At 34.9% G+C, this 14,811-nt stretch overlaps 1 protein-coding gene across 6 annotated transcripts in view; it reads right to left on the reverse strand.

The window, feature by feature from the left end:
* ARFIP1 (ADP-ribosylation factor interacting protein 1) overlaps window positions 1–14,811 on the reverse strand; it is a 145,209-nt gene that overhangs the window by 16,386 nt on the left and 114,012 nt on the right. For all 6 annotated transcript variants that reach the window (XM_011973221.1, XM_011973218.1, XM_011973223.1 and 3 more), the window contains 3 exons: window positions 13,987–14,208; window positions 12,309–12,466; window positions 6,561–6,735 (listed from right to left, as the gene is read on the reverse strand). In XM_011973221.1, coding sequence (XP_011828611.1) covers window positions 6,561–6,735; window positions 12,309–12,466; window positions 13,987–14,208 — 555 coding nt within the window. The remainder of the gene's footprint in view (window positions 1–6,560; window positions 6,736–12,308; window positions 12,467–13,986; window positions 14,209–14,811) is intronic.

The raw sequence follows: 14,811 nt of genomic DNA on the forward strand, positions 1-14,811 counted from the left end.
GCTACTATACTTACGCTTAGGCCCTACTAAGATCTATCCTCCATATTTTAGACCTATCATTTGCTAAGAAGTATTTCAAGGGCTTCCACTGATACTAAACTTTTCACTAATATGGCCTATCAGGGCTAGTCTGGCCGTCACTTACCTCTCCAGCTGTTTCTCTATGCTCTGGTCACACTGGCTCCAGTTACATTCATTCTTTCACCATACCACACCCTTTCCTGCCATAAGGCAGTTACACATGCTGGTATTTCTTCCTGGAATACTCTCTGGTTCTCAGTTTCTCACTTTCTCAAGTGATATTAATGTTCAGCATCACACCCTCATGGAGGCCTTCCCCAACCACTCTTAACTGACCATGTACCTTCCCTTGAGAGCACCAGTCACAGCCAAAATTCAGTCTGGAAGTAAAGTTGCATGAATAAGAGAATGACTCACAGGATCCAAATGTAGGTGATAGTATTTGGCACAGTGTTGAAAGGCAGGTTCTTCTGTGTCCAGCACTATGAACTCCCTGGTTGCTTGTTACGCTTACAGACATCAATCCATAAATGCTTATTTTAAAATTTAGAACCAGGTACTTCTTTCACCTATATAACTTAATCTCACTTTCCCTAGGAGCACACACCAAGAAGTACTACTGTTTTTGCTTTGGAAGTAAAGGTGACATTAAGTTACTGGCATGAATATTTTTAAAGTACTCAAGAAGAAATTGGGGTTCTTTTTCTTTTGACAATAGGAAAAAAGATTTCAAGAATGTATCTTCTTGTACACATTAGGTATTAACATGCTCCTTAAATTTTGGCAACAAGTATCTTTTTTAAATTCTGAGGTTTATATTTTTTCCTCTCAAAGAGAAGTTTTAGTAAGCAAAGAATACCTCTGCCCTCAAAGTTTTCCCAAACCTTTAGTGTATTTTTACAAAAAAGTAGTAGGCTTCGAGCATTTTTTCTTTTTCTTTTCTTTTTTTTTTTTTGAGACAGAGTCTCGCTCTGTCACCCAGGCTGGAGTGTAGTGGTGCCATCTCGGCCCACTGCAACCTCTGCCTCCTGGGTTCAAATGATTCTCCTTCCTCAGCCTGGGGAGTAAGTGGAATTACAGGCACGTCAGGCTAATTTTTGTATTTTTAATAGAGACGAGGTTTCACCATGTTGGCCAGGCTGGTTTCAAACTCCTAACCTCAAGGGATTCGTCCACCTCGGCCTCCCAAAGTGCTGGGATTACAGGCGTGTTAAATAATATATTAGAAAAGAAATCTTAATATACAGGAATGTTATTGTATTGTGATTATATATGAAACACTGTGAGTGAAAACAACAGTTTTCATATCAATCTAAGATTAGCAATGACTATAAATTTTAAGAAATATTATTTTTTAATTAAGTAACTATATAAATCAAATATGTGTCCAGGTTGATCCCAAGTCTGGTTCATCCTTTTCTGCCTCCTCTGTCATCCTTTAAGTCACTAAAATATAACATAATAATGAAACAAACCTGCATTTAATGGTTATAGCTAATTTAACTGACATTACCTTGGGGTAGGAGTATATTTTATACTTCTTAAGAATAAAATCCTTACTATTTATATTTATACACCAAACTGCTTTGTTGAATCTTCTGATACATTCAGATCCCACTCCCAATATATTCATAGCCCTTAAGATTTATCATTCCCAAGTTAAATTACACCTTAAAGAAAAAATAAACCTTCAATTATTTTTTCACATCTTTATAGTTCCAAGCCACATAAAAAGCTATCTAAAAAAAAAAACATGAGTCGCTTACATTGATCTGCATATTTTTCTTTAACTTTTTGCCTCCTCTTTCCATGCAAACAGTAACCACTGCAGAAAACAGAAGCATTTCTGAGAGACTATGCTTGCCCTCACGAAAAAAAAAGAGTGAGGTAATCAGGATTCCGCCTTTTATCCTCTCCTAGTTGACTTTCATTCACTTCCATCTCCTTCCAATTCCTGTAGTGCACCTCTAATTCTGGGAAGAAAGCAAACATGCACTTGCTGAATGAGTACTATATACCTGCACCATTGCTAGGCTTTATGAGGGCTGTAAATGAAAGCATGGTATCTACTCTCACAAAGTCTACAAAGCACCAGAAACGTCTATTATTCTTTCTCTTTACTAAAGTAGCCTATGTTTTGTTTTGAACCCTGAATGAAACAAGTAACAGGTAAACAAACTGCCTTAAGTCACAAAATAGCTCAAGTTACATTATTTAAAGGTCTCAAAAAGGAGAAATACTGATGAAAGGAGAAACATTAGAAGACTAATGAGCTATGTCTTTACTGCTACACAACGCAGTGCGGTTTAGTAAACAAAGAAGAGAATATCAGAGATGAATAAGGACTGTTTAGGTTAAAGGCAAACACAACCAAATCACGGGGTGAAGAGACGGAAAGTACGAACTATAAATAGTAGAACAACACATTTTTTTACTAAGGGTAAATGACAAATACCCTTAGGTGCACTTATCACGCACATATGCAGAAATGTGAGTATCTGATACACCTTACCTCTTTGTTTTGTCATAGGGAAGAAAGGCTAGACTAAGTACATATAAACACATCAATTTTATACCTAAGAACCTAACTCCTGATCCGCCTCAAAATTTAAAAAAAGTTCTAAGAGGGAACAAACAAAAACACTAGATGCTAAAGCTTATTACTATAGTACCATACTCAAGGACTACTTGCTTTTACTTTATGCCCTATTCTCGTTATTTGGTTTTCTGGCTTCTCATTTTAGAAGAGAAGCGTTACGAAAAGATATTCCAAAAGCCATGATGTGAGAACCAAAAAAATGCCAAAAACAGAGAGAGAGAGAAAAGCTGCAAAAACAGGTGTATAATATACTGCAGTAGTCTTTAGGACATTATCAAATTACAGAACAGCACATTCATTGATGTTTCATTTCTTCCTGTTAAGAAATAGGACCACTAGCAGGATGTGGTGGCGTGCGCCTGTAGTCCCAAATGCTTGGGAGGCTGAGGTGGGAAAATTGCTTGAGTCCAGAAGTTCAAATCTAACCTGGCCACATAGTGAGATCCAGTATCTTTAAAAAAAAAATCAGGGGATGGGGAGTGGTTGGGGGGAAGAAATAGGAAGAGTATACTATATTTTTTCAAATTAAAGTGTTGGGCCTGGTGCAGTGGCTCATGCCTGTAATCCCAGCACTTTGGGAAGCAAAGGCGGGTGGATCACTTGAGGTCAGGAGTTCGAGACCAGTCTGGCCAACATGGTGAAACTCGTCTCCACTTAAAAAAAAAAAAAAAATTAGCTGGGCATGATGGCACACACCTGTAATCCCAGTTACAGGGAGGCTGAGGAAAGAGAATTGCTTGAACCCAGGAGGTGGAGGTTGCAGTAAGCCGAGATTGCATCACTGTACTCCAGCCTGGGCAACATAGCAAGACTCCGTCTCAAACAAAAACAAAAAGAAATAAATGGACAAACAAATTAAAGTGCTAAGTAGATTACCTGGCAACCATACATAAAAGAGATGTTGAGGTACAAAATCACCTACAGTTTAACAAAAGAACAAAAAACCTAGACTTGAGGCAGTTCGAATTACCAAGGAAGCAAACAGGGATGATAGACAGTTCCTAGGCTAAAAACCTGCTTTTCCTTCCTTTTTAAGTTATTAAAAATAACAGAAAAGAGTAAATGTTGCGCAACAACAACAAAAAAAACAAAGAAGAGTTTTCTCATGGATCTCTGTTTTCTTCTAAATGACAATTACTACTTAAAATAACAGTCCAACAATACTTCTTTATCATTTTGAAGAGTTAAATAAAAAACATACAAAGACCAAAGCTTCTTCATAGATTTTACTTTAGACACAGCTGATTACTCAGTTCAAATTCAAACTTGCCTTGACGACAACTGTGGAAAGCCAAAACAAAGAATATCTATGCTATCTGCTGTAGTCTGAATGTTTGTGTCCCTGTCAAATTCAAATGCTGAAATCTTCACCCCCAATGTGACGGTATTAGAAGGTACTAATCACCTTTGGGAGGTGATTAGGCCATGGAGGTACAGTCCTCATAAATGGGATTAGTGCCCCCATAATACAGGAATGGGAGGGAGCCCTCCCTGTTCCACCATGTGAGGACATAGCAAGGAGCCATTTATGAGTCAGAAGGTGGGCCCTCACCAGACATTGGTACCTTCATTGTGAACTTCCCAGACACTAGAACTGAAAGAAATAATTCTCTCTTGTTCATAAGCTACTCAGTTTATGGTATTTTGTTACAGCAGCCCAAAAAGACGAAGACATCATCTAAGAATATAAAATCCTTGAGAAAAGAAGCAATTTTCTATTATTATTTAATAGTAGTAATAACATTATTCTTAAAGCAATGACTTCCAAGCCTTTATATCTGAAGCCCTGACTGTTCATCCAAACTGTAAACACGCATCATCAAATTCCTACCAATTGTTTCCACTTGAGTATTCTGTCATCATTTCTCAGACTAAACACTGGATCAAATAGAAAAAATTCCCAATCCTTTTACCCTTACCGCCTCCAGGCCACACCAGCTTTCTATTCAATTTTCCGACCCCTGTCATGCAGCCTTAAAATCACCATATTCCTTCCTTCCTGCTGCTATTGCAAAGACCCTAGTTCAGGCTCTTAATCATTTCATTTGGCTATAAAAGATTCCTCATTAGTATGTGTGCTTCTACTTTCTTTCTTCCTTTAAGAAAGAAAGAGTCTTTCTAAATGACTTTTTCCTGCTACTCTCAACTTTAAAAATTCTTCAATATTTACAAGATAAAATTAGAAGTAAGATCCTTCTGACTGACATTTAAAATTTATAGAGATGACCTGGCTGTCTATGAAGGTGTCTCCTTCTTCCCTCCCTACTCAGTGTAAGTCCCTTCCAAGGCCACAATTCAAAGTCTGTATGTGGTCAAGGCTTGGTATAATCTGGCTTCCAATTACCATTTGAATCTCTCTTCCTTTAAATCACATGAACCTTAGGTTTCACTATGTTAGTCTACTTTTCTATCAAACATGTATATTCTTTCAGCATACCTCTTTTAGTGTTACTGTGTAGTGATGATAGGGTGGAATGTCAAAAATATTTTTATATTTAAAATATACAATGTCTATTATCTAAATATTTATATATTCACATCCATTATATATATGACTAAATATATATGACTAAAATGAATATGTATATATGACTAAAATATATAGTGTATATATACTAAAATATATAGTATATATTAGTGTATATATACTATATAAATATATAGTGCATATATAATATATATAGTATATACACACACAAATATATTTATATATATACACACACACACATGCACACACACTAAAATAGGTATATATATGACTAAAATGAATGCAATCTTTTGTGCTCAGCTAGTGAATACCAGAAGGCTGCACTGGGCTCTGTCTGAATGATGCCAGGCAATTTTTCTGACAATTCTGCTGAAGTTTCCTTTATTGCCACTATAATGTCTTGTGGTGAGTAATTTTCACCCATAGCAGCTTAAAAAATCAGTGAAAGTGCTGGACTAGGTGGATCTCAAAGAAATATATTATTTTATAGGTTTTATAGTAGCCATGAGAGTTTCTAAGGAAACATTAAAGGAAACAGTAAGATACTGACAGTTATAGTTTACTAAAATGCCCTTTGATGTTATGGAGGAGAATATAAACATGACTGTTTCCTGAGAGAACTGATAAACAATTTTAAGAGGGTACCTTGAAGAGAGTACAGCTGAAGACCTGTCATGACTTTACAGGATGTGAAACGCACAGAAAAAACTACCAATGTGCAATGATGAGACCCATCTTTACAGGACTGCACTACACCTATTCTGTACCATGCTCACTCATTTCCCATTTCCAGAACTGCAATCCTGCATACAAAGCTGAGTATGCAAGTAATAAAGATACGTCAAACATGAGAAATGGTCCTTTTATTTAAACCAAAACACAGGAGCCTATTAGTATATGAATCCACTTCCTGCTGAAACCTACAGCTGGTCCAGTTCAGCCCTCATTGCTTTAGTCCTTGGATGTGTTCATATATTAAAAAAATGTGGAAAATAGATCTCTTGGCTTCCTTCTTCTAGGTTATGCTAACTGCAGCCCTAAGCTGGACCTTTTAGTTATTTTTCATTTATCAGTTACTGAGAAGATAGTAGTTCTTTTCCTGAAATCTGTACCTACCATTAATAGAAAAGCTTCAAAATACTCAGAGCATAATCTATCAATATTTCACTTTTTAAAGCACTTGTTACCAATGCCAATCCAAAGATCAATGGCTGTCCATCAAATACTTTTTGCCATGTGTTATATGTGAAAGACTGGGACAGTGGCATTGATAACTTTTATCAAAGAAAGGTAAATATATTTTGTAAACTTCTAAAAACTCAAACAGTGATTACAAATGGAATTCCTTCTTGCAATTGTCATACAAGAGAGTTAAGAGAAATAGAAAAACTGACTCTCTCTTTAGGGTGACTTTAAAGTCCGCAGAAAGACCTTAAAAGGTACAGAATTTACCTTATTTTCTTCTAGAAATTTCAGTTTGACAGAAACATCATTGCGCATTTTATCATATTTTTCCTTATGTGCTTGGAAGAGATGCTGTGACTGCTCAATCTTTGGCAGAGTGTTTGTGTCACGTGGTCCAAGATTCAGTTCTTCCAAATCAGTGCGATATGCATCATATTCAATCCTGGAAAGAAGAGAATAAGTGAAACATACTACAAAGAGAGTAAAATATGTTCAAAAGATGGGATGGAAATATACAATATTCAGTCTCATACTATACAATAATATATAAAATTCTCACACATATTCTACTTGGCACTTTTGAAATCATTATTTCTTTAAAAACAAAGAGCTATTCAAATAAGAACAGGGGAAAAGCTGCTGGTTAATCTTATTAACTATTTCTCCCAAAGCACAGTATTAACTGACAAGTAAAATTTCCAAAATCTAAAAACCAGTTAAAAAAAATAAATGCAAAACAAGATCAAGGGTAGAACAAATACCCCATGTGAATTGCTTAATACTGATGAGGCAAAGCAGGTAAGGACAGTAGACTCTAGAATGGCACACTAAAACTAATAGAAGTGTAAATGGTTCTGAAAAATGTCTGGGTTAGCAATGCACAACAAAAATGTAATGTGAGCAACACATGTAATTTAAAATTTTCTAGTAGTTACAATGAAATAATAATTAATTTCACCTGTTATCAATATATTTCATTTTACCGAATATATTTAAAATATTAATCATTGTGGCATATAATCAATATAACAGAATTATTCATGAGGTACTTTACATTTGGAGAGTGGGCAGTAAGTCTTCGAAATCCACTGTGTATTTACACTTCTATCCCATCTCAATTCAGACTAGCCACATTTCAAGTGCTCACCAGACATATGTAGCTACTATACTTGACAACACAACTCTAGATGAATTTCTGTAACATCACTATTCAGAATGTAACAACAGTATTTGTTGTAGAGCATTTACCATCCTGTGTTCTGTGAGATGCCTCACTCTGATATTCTCCCCCCATCAACTCAAATAGTTACCCCACCACTGTCATCACTCCATGATCCTATAACCCCTCATGATAGCTCTATCACAGTGCCTGTCTAAGTATAGCACTACCTTGCTTATTAAAGAGTGATTTATCCAGCAGCCTCAACTATTCGGTACTCAGCAAAGAAGCAGCAGAGTAGCCTCTAATTTAGTCAAGATCGGAATCACAAAGCTTATACCCTAAAACTAAAGCTCTTTATTTGGACATAATAGGAGTATAATTCACATCTCCTATTCTGGGAATTAACAATACTTTAAATAACATAATCTATATTGTATATATGACTTGAGAAAGAATATATCAGTCCTTCACACTGATCCTAATTTATTCTTAACTCATACTGAATTTAACAGTATGAGTTAAGATTTAATTTAATTGACCTCTTTCAGGGTCAAAAGAGAACGAACCATTCATTCATTCACTGATACACTGATTCATTCAACAGTTCTCAAGTGAGCACTTTCTACGTTCCAGGCACTGTGTTAGAAAGTAGAGCTATAAAAATGAACAGATATGTTTATCCTCAAGAAGCTTGTATTCTAGAGGAAGAGAATCTTGTAAACAATTACAACAAAATGAGAGAATAAGAACTACCATAAAGGAGGGTAAGGTATAATGGAAATCAAGAGGAATAATTATTTAATTAGATATCTGAAAAGGTATCTCAGACAGAATTAAAATACTATAATTAAAATTTGAAGGATGGTAAAAGCTGGCTAGGTGAATTGGGATAGGGGGTAGAATATTCTGATTCTGAAGAGAATAGCATGGACAAAGGCATAGATTTGTAAGATACAATAGACACACTTGGGAATTCAGTATGTCAGAATCTGAAGCTGGAACATGACAATGGAAAAAATTAACTTCAGACAGGCAGGCAGGATTGAAGGTAAGCAGCACTACAGGCCATGTTAAAGGGTTTAAATTTAATTCAGTAGGACAGGTGATGAGAAGCCACTGAAGAATGTTGATCTGACATAAAAATGACATGACTGTATCAGGATAGAAAGATGACTCTGGTGGTAGTGTAAGAGATGGAGGATAGAATAAACAATTAAAAAATCAGGAGCAAGGAAACCTATTAGAAGACGATGGACATATAAGAAATGAGTCACTGAAGGAGGACAAAGGCATTGGAGCTAAAGAGACAAATACAAAAGATTTAGGAGGCAAGACTGACTTGGCAATAGTAACAAGTTAGTTAAATCCATGGGTTCAGGAGCCAAGGCTGAATGACCTCTCTGCTTTTTGGCTCTATCTTGCGCTAGTTATTTCATCTCTTTGTGCTCCAGTTTTTCAATCTATAAACATGAATAAAAATCTCCACAAAAACTTCATATAGATAAAGCACACAAGACACCTGGTAATAACTGATACCTTTAAAATGCTTATATTATGGCCAAATTAGAAGAGGGGTATCTAGAAGCAAGCACACTAAAAACAATAAGGAATAAAACAGAAAAATGTAGAACTAAATAAATAGTAATACATGGTGATTTAATCTAAGGACAAATATCCTTCAATAGCCTTGGAGCACATTTCTAAACAACAGTGGTTAACTTAAACATAATCAAAGTTATAATACTGACCTTATATTTCTTAATTTTACATTCAGAGTTTATAGGTGGTACCAAAGTAAAACTTTCCATAACAGCTTCTCTAACAGTGCTCATTACCACCAAGAAGAGAAGCTCACTAAGTTTTCAAAAAGCAACTTCACTTCAAGGTTGCCCGTCTGAACTGAGTCCATATCAACAAAGTTAATGATGGTTACCTTATGGCTTATGTAAAACTTCTAGAGAACAGGTGTCCATATCTGAAAACAATTTGACCACATCTTGACCACAATTGACTCCCTTGTTGGTGCTGTTGTGGAGAAGTGCTGAATGCGCTGTTACAAGATTTTCTATACATGAAGCACCAGAGGGCTAGGAAATACTTGTATACAATGCATAATAGGAAGCATTAAAAGGCCACTCGGGCATTTGCCTAAATTACCACTTTTTGTACTGATCAAATAGATGACCCTTGCCCTAAAAGTCAGTAAATTCTGGCTTTGACAGAGAAGAAAATTCAGCTACTGAAAAACTTTTAACCTTGGATTCTTTTTGACTATTATCCATCAGTAGGCAATGTTTTAGTGTTAACAACTAGCCAATTCCACAGCTACTTCATAAACAACAGAAAAGTCAAACCCCAAGCTAAGCTTAATGAATAAGATCATACATTGTAATTTGAATAAAAAAGGATATATTATGGGATGACATAAAACAAAAACAACATTGCTGTTTTTGTTTTTTAAAGTATACACAGAAGCTGTGTAAGGGTTTCCTTTAAGAATGTACTACCAAGTACATGTAACTTGATTTATAATTTTGTTCAAAAGTTCCAAATGAACCTATATACTGTATTTTATAATCTGAGATCTTATACCGCATTATACTTAGGGCACTAATACTCAGGTATAAGGCCTACTGATAAAATGTGAACCACAGGGAACCAACGGGTTCTCATTTTGGCTTTGAAATTGACTACAAGTGAGCAAATCATTTAATCTCTAGAGCATTTTCTCCTCTACAAATTAATCATAAACTGTTTAGAAATAAAAGTTGAAGGGAAAGAGATTATTATTAATGAAAATATATTTCAAGATAGGTAGACAATTGCAAAGTAGAGAAACAATCTAGATTCACAAAGTTCTAAACTAGGAGGTGATGGGGGTATTTTTGGAAGAAAACAACATTCATCTTTAAAACCCATAAATGTTAAAACAATCAGAAAGACTAGAAGAAATTTAAAATGATTAGAGATAAAAGAAAGAGTATCATTATGAACAAATTAGGACATTATGAATAAGGAACAGACAAATTTAGAAAAGAATCAAATAAAACTTAAATAAATGAATTTTTAAATTCATATACATAATGAACCCTTTGAAAAATGCAATTTCCATGGAAGGATTTAAATCGAGACTGAAAAACCAATCACTGAGAATGTTATTGAAGACATTTCCACGGAAGGCTATCTTACTAACAGCTATCCTCACCCTTACACCTCCACACAACCACAGCTGTTTGACCTTCATTTTCAAGTCAATAAGAATCTCATATGTTAATACTAAATGGAAAATGACAAAATAAACATGGTATGGGACAGAAGCATCTCTTCCCGTGAAAACATCAAAAATTAACTTTTCCAAATGATTTGTGCTTTTACTTAATTGAAGTGTCAGGAAATATATATTTAATAAGCACTCAATTGCAAAAAGACTAGATGAGTTTGGAGTTTTTACAGGCATTTCTCATCCCATTAAACTAGGATAAGAGGCCAAAAAGTAAAGTTATCCTTCTAATAGGTAAAATTTACCTTCAACTATGCATAAAAAGAAAACGGAAAATAAGAATTTTGAGCGTTCAAAAGAAAAAAATCTCAAAACGGACTAGAATGATACTTAAATAAAAGCGGCAGGACATATGCAGAAAAAATTGGGCCTGGAATCAAAAGGTGAAAAGGCTATTATAGATCTGCTACATTTTAGACTCTTCAAAATATTTATTAATGTATTTATTAATATGTATTTTGTTTACCTTTAACAGGATAGTTATGAGACAGGGAAACTGTATGTGTATATATATATGAATATGGATATATAAAAACCCATTAAAATAGGATGTATAAAAACACTGTATTATAAACAGCTATCAAAATACAAGTCAAGGCCGGGCGCGGTGGCTCAAGCCTGTAATCCCAGCACTTTGGGAGGCCGAGACGGGCGGATCACGAGGTCAGGAGATCGAGACCATCCTGGCTAACACGGTGAAACCCCGTCTCTACTTAAAAAAATACAAAAAACTAGCCGGGCGCGGTAGCGGGCGCCTGTAGTCCCAGCTACTTGGGAGGCTGAGGCAGGAGAATGGCGTGAACCCGGGAGGCGGAGCTTGCAGTGAGCTGAGATCCGGCCACTGCACTCCAGCCTGGGCGGCAGAGCGAGACTCCGTCTCAAAAAAAAAAAAAAAAAAAAAAATACAAGTCAAATATTTAATTTATATAAAAGGTAAAATTTGAAAGGGTTTGAAGGCTTGCTATAATCTGGATAAATGGAAGATGACTGATATCCTAACAAATAAAAATCACGGAGGTGAAACAAGCTTATTATTCAATAGAAACTGAAAGTATGGGTCTGGCTATTGTGGAAGCAGCGGTAATAAGGATGAAAGGTAAATTTAGGCCAGAGTATAGAGGACCATGTAATACCTGCCTGGTAGAACACAATCCCCTGTCCTCTTCTAAAGAAGCTGGAGCTGGGAGATCCTCCATTTCCCTACTCACTAGAAGGCGCGATTTGGGCACATGACCAAAGATCAATTAGATAATCTCAAGGCAATGAAGAAAGTACTTGTGGGTATTCAGGAAATTATTTATGGTAGCTGTGGCAGCATTAAGTACTAGAGGCACCCAGCATAGGGGTTCTAATTAGATTCTTCTGAGGCTTAACTTGGCTTTGGTTCTTGGTTGTTCCCAGAATCTTGTTCTCTCCCTTTCTGCCAGTTCTGTGGAGGTATCCTATAACTTTCCAGTACATTTTCTTCCTGTCGATATTGGCCAGAGTTGGTTTCTGTTGTTTGTAACCAAGAAATTAACTGAATTATATGCCATCTGTAAAACAGACAATGTAGTAAAAATGTATACCTTACCTGGCACTTTCATACTGTTTCACAGTCATTAATGTATCTTCAATTGTTTTATTCACCAAAGTGTTCACACTAGCAATGAAAAAATTAATGGCTCCAAGAAGAGTCTCTCCATTTTTAGCCAGCAGCTTCTGGGTATCGGCATTATAGCCAAATTCTTCCTAAAACAAAGAAGTCACCTTAATTTATCCGGTAATAAATCAGTAAAAGTGACTTAAAAATCTCAAGCACTTCACCAATGGGAAAATATGTGATTTAGAGATCTAGCTGTAGCAGTTTTACTTTTTCTTTCAGTCTTTAAGAATCGAAATCACAGCTAGCTATATAATTACTGAAAAAGTCTAATAAACCAAAATTGTCATCAGCTCAGATACATAGCTAAAAGCTAAATAATTTTTATAAGTTACTTTGTAGTAGAAAGAATATTTTCATTTCTACATTTTGTTTCTATTATACTATAAGCACAGCTGTTGGAAAGAAAAATATAGCAGATTATTAATCAGAGAAACTATAACTTTCACAGCCAAATTAGGTAATAATTGGTTAAAACTTTCAGACATAAAACAAAGTGCATTTTTTTGTGTTTTGACTGAATCTCCTCAAAGTATAAATATTAAGAATACATATTTCTTTGTAAATTTGGTGACTAGTTGACTCCCAAGCTCAGCTCTATCTAGGCACACAACTGAGGAAGGATCACTCAACACCAGATTTAGTTCATTCTTTTTGAATAAACTGCATCTCGGTGCAGTAAACATTACATATGACTCCTTCAGATATGGCAAGAACTAACTCTAGCTCTGTATATTCAGCAGTGAAAGCTTTCCAGTGTTGTTTTACTAATTAACACATTAATCAGGAATGCAGCTAACCAAATAAAAAAAGATCACATAATATTTTAAGATGTATCATTTAATTTGATAATTCTCCAGTTTGTTATAAAGTATTTTTCAATTTCAGTTGAAACAAATAATATTAAATTAACTAGAATAGTAGAAGATACAAATTTAATGCTATTGCAATAGCTGTAATTACATTTCGTAGGTGACAAAGTATTCAATAATTCAGAAGATAGCAGGAAAGTAAAATTATCTTTATTATGCTAAAACCATTTTCCATTTATGAGATGTCCATGTAACTCCACTCTGTACTCTGTCTTTGAAATATTATAGACCTTGATTTTCAAATATTGGCAGATAAAGGACCACATAAAAAGATTTCCAATCAATGTATGTGAAAACTAAAATGAAAGGCAGGACAGCTTAAGATTTTTGGCACCAAATTTCCACAAGCTAAGTTACACACTTCACTGAAGTCTACATAAATGTTACTGGAAACAGAATAATAAAGAGAAAAACATTTTTACAACTTTTAGAAAAAGTTAACAGAACATATTACAACAGTAACCCTTGATATTCAGTAAGAAGTAAAAGGCAAAATAAAATATTAACAAACAGGAAGAAAAATATGAAAGATTTATATACATGCGATAATTCATAAAAAGTAAAGTTAACAGAAGTCAGTTGGGCCTTCTTAAAGTGATATGAAATATCTTAAAAGAAAATCTCAGAATTCCATTTTCATTAAGAGTTCAGTAAATCACAAATATAACAAATTACCTCTTTGAATACTTCTATTATAATTTTCTCCCACCCCTAATAGTTATTTAGAATAATCTTACATGAAGTTCTAGTGACTTCAAACTCAGGTCAGCAAATGCATCTCCAAGTTGCCTTTGGGTATGTACCATCTGGAAAAGCTGGGTTGACAATGTTTGAGCCAGTTTTAAAATATTTTCATATTTTTTCTTGTTATCCCTTAATATATCAATTTGAGCTTCAAGTTCAAGGTCCACAGTTCTTGAGCCGCGGCCTAGCTTCTCAGAGATAATCTGTCGAGTACACTAAAAGTGGAAGATGCATTTTGTTTAGAAAGAAAAAACAAAACAAAATACAAATGCTAGAGCATATGGCATACACCATTTTTTGGATTCAAACAAGCTAGCGTAATAAACTGAAAATTGTCAGCTCCCTTAGTTGATCAGGACCCAGAAAGTAAATTCACCAGACGTGTCTAATAATTATTACTAATCAAAGGAAGTTTAAAGACATATCTAGCAAACTTATATACTGCCATAAGAACTCTGACATAATTATTTTGCAAGTTTAGTACATTTGGGTAGATTATCTAAAACAGAGATATTTGGCATTAAGACTAATATAGACTGTTAATATAGGAATAACAAGAACATCAAAATACTACTCTCTTATTGCTTTCAAATGTTCTTTTACTTCTATCTTCCCCCTTAAATGACTTCTATAGATATATATGTGTGTGTATGAATGAGGAATAAAGAAAGAGGAAGGGAAGAAGGAAAGAAAGGAGGGGGGAAAGAGGAAGAGAGAGAAACTACTGAGTTATTTTACTCAGACAGTGTGGTATTATATTATGTTATTGCATTCTGCCCCAGAAATAATAATACAGAAACCTATATATATATATATAT

The sequence above is a fragment of the Mandrillus leucophaeus genome, unplaced genomic scaffold, assembly GCF_000951045.1.
Source record: "Mandrillus leucophaeus isolate KB7577 unplaced genomic scaffold, Mleu.le_1.0 Scaffold136, whole genome shotgun sequence".
NCBI classification, from domain to species: Eukaryota; Metazoa; Chordata; class Mammalia; order Primates; family Cercopithecidae; genus Mandrillus; species Mandrillus leucophaeus.